Raw genomic sequence first — 7,206 nt, 5'->3', positions numbered from 1 at the left:
CGTGCCAGACACCCTAAGACTTCAGCAGAGCAATCGATGTGCTGCTGTGTCTCCATAGAAACCAAAACGCATCCAATAAATACCGACACTGTAACCTTCCAGACGTCGCAGGAAAACGTACCAACAGTGGTAACAGATCGCCAGAGCTCAGGGGGCGCAGGGGAGGAGGTAGAGGAAATGTCCTTGGCCTCTTGTGCTGTCTCGCTCCCTCTCTCTGCCTAAAGGAGTCCCATAAAACAAATAATGCTGTGCAGATGCAAACGTTCTGCCCGACAGCCAGCAATATAATAGGAGCAGTATGGCAGGAATGCCTTTGATCCAGGCTTTTATTAAGAAAGCAGCCCCTTTGATGATTTTGCTGACATTTGACGGGGGAACTTTTAAGAGAGCCAGGGATCTAATCAAAACCAGTGTGTCCTTTCCCACCTTTTACTCAGACTTAGTCTTTTTTAACGTGTCCCAGGGGATCTGACAGATGTGCATCCATACTTGGAGAACTTGGATCTTCCAGGGTGAATCAACTGAAATATTCGATTATATCATTATATCAAAGCCACAATCGTTACATTTATGGAGCTCCTCCTATAATTGACTGTAAAAGGGATAATACTATAACACTCTCAAAACTTTGAGAGTTTCCTTCTCAAATGGCCAGAGACCTGGGTCTTCTGAAGTTGATTTTCCCTCCTCAGACTTCTCTCAGCGTGAAACACATCTCTATAAACGACCACCATTCATCATCAAGAGATTCATTGGAGATGCTGTCAGATGCTGCTGTTCGACGGTGGCTGAGGTAAATAGGCTCCTCCCGCCGCCATGGGACGTTTTCTAAGGCCCAGATATACTCCTGCCTACTCTCAGATCAATCATCTCCGCCGCGACGACCGTGAGGGATGATCCCGGTGGCCGGGTATATTTATGGCGTCTCCCCATTGTCTGCACGCTCACCTGGAGGTCAAGAGGGGCATGGGTCTGCTTGGACAGAAGATTGCTCATTGGGAGGTATACAGTGACCTTTGTGAAGACCTCCGAGGAACAATGTTGACAGCTCAATGAGCTAGCGCAGAATGCCCCCCCCCCCTTCTCCCCCATCCCTGATGCTCTGTCTTGCTAAATCAACCTATGTCTCTGTAGTGCAGCTTGAAATGTGTGTCAGGACAACAGAGTGAGTCAAGAATTGAAGCAAATACCACCCTCCCCACCCCACCCCCCGACACACACCCTCGCCAAAACAAAGTTATCTTGCTGTACAGTTTATTCCACTCTAAATAACACAAGAGAGGGTTTGGGGGTCTCTATCAGAAGTGAGTCATTATAATGAGGTCACAGCCTTTTTATATTGGCCTTATACTTCACACTCATCCGGTATCCTGACAGATAATTGGTAATAAAGCACTGCGCTCAACACAAGATGCAGTGCATCTAAACCCATTACTCGATCCTGTCAGATAAACAGCAGGTCAGTATTCCCAGCTGTGTTCGTCAATCTATGGGTTATTTCCATAATACCACTGGGAACGAATATAAACCAATATGGCTTCCAGGTCAGACAGGTGGAGAGAAGATCGTAAATATGGATAAAATATGATAAGATTGCCTGCCTGCATGATAATTGGAGGCATTTCTCAAATAGTTAAGTCATTGAAAGGAGATTGTTGAACATATTTTGATAATGAGTCGAATGTGTTAAATTGTAGACCTATTGATTATAGCACTTGAGGAGTCATAGTTCAATGAGTTACTTTTGTTTTCAGATATCATCTGCGTACAAACGCTTGTCCTTCGCACTGCAAAGATTTGCATCAACCACCTTAATGGAGGTAGAATCACTTCCAAATTACACTTGGGAACCACTCCTCAAAGCAAAAATGCTCATGGTTTATTGAATGAGAAAACAAGGATACAAGGATATCTAAATACACTATTATGGACTGGTACAATTGAATGTTTCCCCATATCATTCCAGGGTAAAATATCATCTGGGTTCACGTCCTACTCATCCACAACCTAACAACACCGTATCCTTCCTTTGTTGTCACATGTGGTACCCGCATGCATTAAATACAGTAGCCATAGGCTATGTACTCTGACAGGGTACTGCATTCCTCTTCCCCACATTTACGGTGAGCTATTTGCTACGCTCTGAGGAAAAGCTGCTCATTAAAGTGCTTCCTGGCTCAAGCTTGTTCCAGGGAGGAGACGTGTATCTCTTTCATGTTCGCTCTCTCGCTCGCGTTCACTTGCATTGCATTTGTTGCCTGGCCAACTGTGGTGATGGAACCTTCGGGGCACTCAAGAGAGTACCTGTTTGAGTGAGCGGCGAGGTTTGCGAACGGATGTTTGTGGAATAGAACAATGTCAAAGGGGAATGAAAAGCACACACTGCACTAGACAAACTCAACTGGAAACATCCCTTATATTTCTGCCAGAGTAAGAATCAGCTTCCTCTTTCCTTCTCTCCCTCTTCTCTCTGTGTCTTCATTTCCATGAGTAGGCCTACAACAGAGCAAGTGTAAGCCGGCTGGCATGTGATGTGACACGTTCAGAGGTGATTACTGAGTCACCAGCCTCATCACACCAGCAATGTGCATGAGAACATGGAAAGCTACCATGGAAGATGCACCCACGGACGAGGTCATTTAGACAGCAATACCACAGAACAGGAGACCCAGCCAGACAGAACGCTGTACAGGCTTTGGCCACAAATCACACTGAGCCTGTCAACACATATTAACCTGGCCAGTCTGTTTCTGGATAGGTTACATGGACACGTGTCGTTTATTGTTTAAAAGATTCCATCTGCATTCCACTGGAGCCTACAATCTTCCTAGGCCTCTTAAAATAGCTACGGGTTGTTTGCAACTGGAGGGTTTAAAGATAAGCAACTGACCAAATGCTTTTTTTTAACCAATCAGTAAGGGTTAGTAATGGGGTATGGCGACCCTATTGAGGGTAACACCACATGCATGGTTTGTACATTATTATCAACACATCACTTCATTAAGCGCATTCAGTCTTCTCTGACATTGGCTGCATATTTGTTTACGTTCCCGAAAGGACCAATTTCCTTTTAACAACCCCCATTCCTCAGTTAGAAAACAGCACCCCCAACACGTTTGACAACAAGGCCAAAGACAAACGTGCCCCCACCAACCCCTAACTGTCTATGGTCTGCTGGAGCCCATCTCCCTCATCCAGAGCACACTCCTATTCTAACCCCTCCATGCTCACCCTAAACCCCATCCCGCCTCAATTTCATTAAATGTTTCCTTTCGGGAGGAAATATCTTATTTTCTCCCCACCTTCCTGTGGGACGCTCCTCAGAATGGAGCCTGGTAATGGAGCTATCTGTCAGAGGTCCCCACTATCACTCACAGCTACCACCCTTCCACCACCCAGGGAAGGACATGCATCAACCGCTACCCCGCTCAGCCTAACCGTGTTGGGCAGGGGAGAAGGGGGCACAGGGGCTCTCCTGCCCCCCACGCTCCACACCTACTCGAGGCAGAGTCTGGTAATGGAACATAGATCTGTATGGAAGTGTCACCAGAAGCACGGACCTTCTATCAACATCAGGACTGGTGAATACAACACAAGCGTACGTGTGGCTCTTCGAACTGTACCCAACATAATGCATCAAGATGTTCAGAGGCTTTATGGGGTTGTTAAAACACTGAAATGTCAGATAAGACGTGTGTCTTCGCAAACGAAATGCAGATGAATAAAATGTGAGTGTGTGTGAAGTGTGTTATGTTCCTGCATTTCTAAGATAGATGGCTGTTGGTTCCTCACTAACGACACTGTACTTTCACCTGGTCCTTTTCAATGCAGCCAACGCACTTTGATGGATAAAACCTATTAGCTAGTGTGTAATTGAAAAGATAAAGGCACTTTGAGAGGGACAAGAGGAAATGGAACATGGAGAAAGGTAAATGTGGGCGTGTGGGATAGACCGAAAGAGAGAGACAGAAAGAGTGGAGGGGCTGGGGCTGAGAGCTTCCTGAAAGAGGTCCTGTCTTTGTTCTGCAGTTCGTACTTGAGAGAGTGAGTCCCATTGGCCTGGGCCAGTCTGATGGACCCCCGCTATTGGACCATCTCTGGGTTTCTATAGTAACATGCTGAGCCCCTTAACTGAGAGAGAGGCTGATGTAAAAGGATGTTTTACAGATGTACTGACAAATTATAATTAAAATGCTGTTCATCTAGCTTACAAACAAATAAATAGACATATTGAAGAACATTTTGCGTCATGAAGCTCGACAGCACCTCTCATTTACGATCGAACTTCTTTATACATTAGCAATATTAATTGACTGGTTGAAGTTGAGTTCGTGAGCTATTTAAAGTGTTATTGTTGCCATGAGAACAAAGCTGGGTGTTGTGAGTGTAGTTCCCCCAGGTGTCCTCTGGTCCCGCCTGGCCCAGCCTGCCTCCTCACCAGTCACTGGACTGAGGGCCCTGCAGCCATGGATGGCACCACCATATGCTACCCTGGTGGCAAAGAGGCTTATCAAGTGTTCTGAAGTCTACACACAAAAGATATATGAATAATAATGAACTCAGAAATACACAAGTCAAACTGTGTGAATGGTTAGACTTACTGGTGACACAGACACACAGACACTCTCTTTATGAAGCAGACTGGCAAGATGCCCATGTCCCTCAGTGTGCTCTAATCATTCTCCATCTGTCCCCAAATAGATTTACTCTGGGTGAAGACACCAAGAGGTTGGAGCAGGTTACAGGACAATAAAAACAGTCTCCTTCCATGTGCTTGCTTGGTAAAACCGTTCTATCCTTACTACCCAGTCTCTTCAACACAGAATCCAATGTTCAGGAAACTTGTTCTCACCACAATGCAATATGTAAACAAATGCGATTAATTACATGGATACCAAATCTAACAATTGACTGTACTGTACTGCTCAAAAGAGATGGGTCAGCATCTGTCAGGTCTATATTGAGGTATTAATCATGAGCTTATCTTTCCTAATTAAAGGCTGGCTTCATAGCCAGGAGGCGTGATTAAAGATTGGGTGCCAACAAATAATTAAGCAAGAAGACTGAATACATTGTATCAAGAACAAAGCTCCAGAAAGGGGTTTCTGCCACGGCAGCAGTGCATTTCAATGATTTAATTTGCCTGACAGCATGTACAAAATCAAGTGCAATATACTTAATTTTCCAAGTATATTTGAATAAACAAAACTATCTTCAGGATCAACTGGAAGATGTGTTTGCAGGAAAGAGAAAACTGAACACAAGAATAATACACAGTTCAACAGCACCCTCTAGTGTTTAATATAATTAAAGCATTAATGAGGCACATAAAGAGCCATGTTTGGGAGATAAAAGGGACAAAAATTGATGTTATGACACTTTCATGCAAAATAATCTCTGGACTGTTAGGGACCTTTTGAAAGCAAAACAGGTGCCCTAGTATAGTGTAGATCTATTGAAGGGAGCTGTATTCATACATGGTTCAGAATTACTTCCTCATAAAACAGATAACTAGCCGTAGATGGACCAACAACCTTGATGCATGAGTCCAGCGGCACGTACAAAATATCCTTGTAAATAACACTGGCCTCCTCACAGAGCTGCAGCAACCTCTGTCTCTCTCGCAGGTCATGTCTTGTGCAGTTGAGAACGTGGACTCTCAGTGTAGACTGTCGTATAGACACCAGTGCATTCAATTCTAATGTGGCTCCCTGCACACCGGAGCTGCCCGGGATGAGTCCTCTTAAGTGTACGGCCGTCAGGTCTGTTCCCTGCTCGAATCGAGCCGACACGTTGTGCTCTCTTAAACACCTGGCAAGCTCCTCTTGGTTGAACTTTTGAATGTACATGAGCATGCAGCTGTCCACCCAAACTGAGTCCTCCTCCAACTCCTCTTTATCCTCGTCATTACACCTGCTCTCAGACCGCTGTGGCTGAGAGCACCCTGCTATCGAGCTCAGAGTGTTATCTGGCCTCGGCAGTGCTCCCTGCTCCATCCGAGAAGGACAGCTGTTGGTTCTGAGTTTCCCGATTAAATCTTCCCTCAGGGCTTTGACAGCAGTGAAGGGGCCCTCCATGGTAACTCTGTTCTGTTGAAGAGTGCAGATTCTCACTGACCTGTGTGCTGACCGCAAGCTCTGAATCAATGCCTCCGGGCCACTGAAGCCTGAGAGGTTTACCTCAGTGCTGACATAGAAGAACACCTGTTGGAAGAGATTATGAGTATCATTATATGAATGGCAAGGTTAATTTGACTAAACACATGTTATAATACCAATACTTACATCTGTCGTGAATTTAAATACAGTGAGTGTGTAGTCTTTGGGGAACTCCTCATCTCTCATTGATTGTTCTTTTTTAATGACCCTCTCTGCATCTGTTAAAGATTCCGTTTAAGTGGGGCTCCATATTTCTTTGAAATGGCTGTATTGATAGTTTTTTAGTTTGTTATTTGACATACCGGTACCTGCAATATTGTCAAATGTAACGAATGCAACCCCTTTAGAGATTGTGGGATACAGTACATTCTGCACGTCTCCTCCATTACTTCTTAAACTCTGAAAATGGATCACCAACTTGTCGGCCATTCGATCGCTGGGCAATATGTCAGGCACTCCTGCCACCACAACAGTCCTGATCTCATCCACAACGTCCATGGCGTCCTTGCCGTTTACACCTACGACGTGTAAGCAAAACCGTGGAACAGAGTATTGCACAATCCTATATAAAGCAGTAGGGTTGAAACAAAAGGTCCGTTTACTATACATTTTTAATAGGATGCTTACCGTTACAATGACTTTGCAAGGTAGACGCAGACGAGGAGAAAACTGCTGCAGCATTTTTTGTGTTTTCTTTTAGTTTCAGTTTCGTCATGAACGTAGAAAAGTGGCGCTGGTGGACTGTGATTGAAATTCGATTCCGCCAGGGGGCGCCATCTGCTTGAAATGTTGATCGATGACAAGTCTCACCGTTGAAGAAATACAGATGCTAGTCTTGTGTCTGTCGTCATTGTACAGATTAAAAGGTGCTCAGGATAACGTTAACATTCAGGGATAATCATGCCTTTTAAGTGATACATGGTGTAAGACAGTAATCAGTAAAGCACTGTGTGAATCTTAAGTAGCTAGAGATTCCAACCTGCAAAAACTCAAACGTGAGACTCCCGGAACTTCCGGGATGTCTGCATGGAGGTCCACATCGGAAATG

At 44.8% G+C, this 7,206-nt stretch overlaps 1 protein-coding gene across 1 annotated transcript; it reads right to left on the bottom strand.

Moving 5' to 3' along the window:
• Positions 1–5,147: 5,147 nt before the first annotated feature.
• LOC136966299 (RNA-binding protein 43-like) lies at positions 5,148–6,845 on the bottom strand. The gene is made up of 4 exons (XM_067260771.1): positions 6,786–6,845; positions 6,467–6,676; positions 6,285–6,376; positions 5,148–6,203 (listed from the first exon to the last, which is right to left on the bottom strand). The coding sequence occupies exons 2-4, from the start codon at positions 6,654–6,656 to the stop codon at positions 5,472–5,474; spliced, it is 1,014 nt and encodes a 337-aa protein (XP_067116872.1). The 5' UTR covers positions 6,657–6,676; positions 6,786–6,845; the 3' UTR covers positions 5,148–5,471.
• Positions 6,846–7,206: the final 361 nt, after the last annotated feature.

This window comes from Osmerus mordax, chromosome 22 (genome assembly GCF_038355195.1).
Source record: "Osmerus mordax isolate fOsmMor3 chromosome 22, fOsmMor3.pri, whole genome shotgun sequence".
Classification (NCBI taxonomy): Eukaryota; Metazoa; Chordata; class Actinopteri; order Osmeriformes; family Osmeridae; genus Osmerus; species Osmerus mordax.
This window is presented reverse-complemented; position numbering and strand designations above follow the sequence as displayed.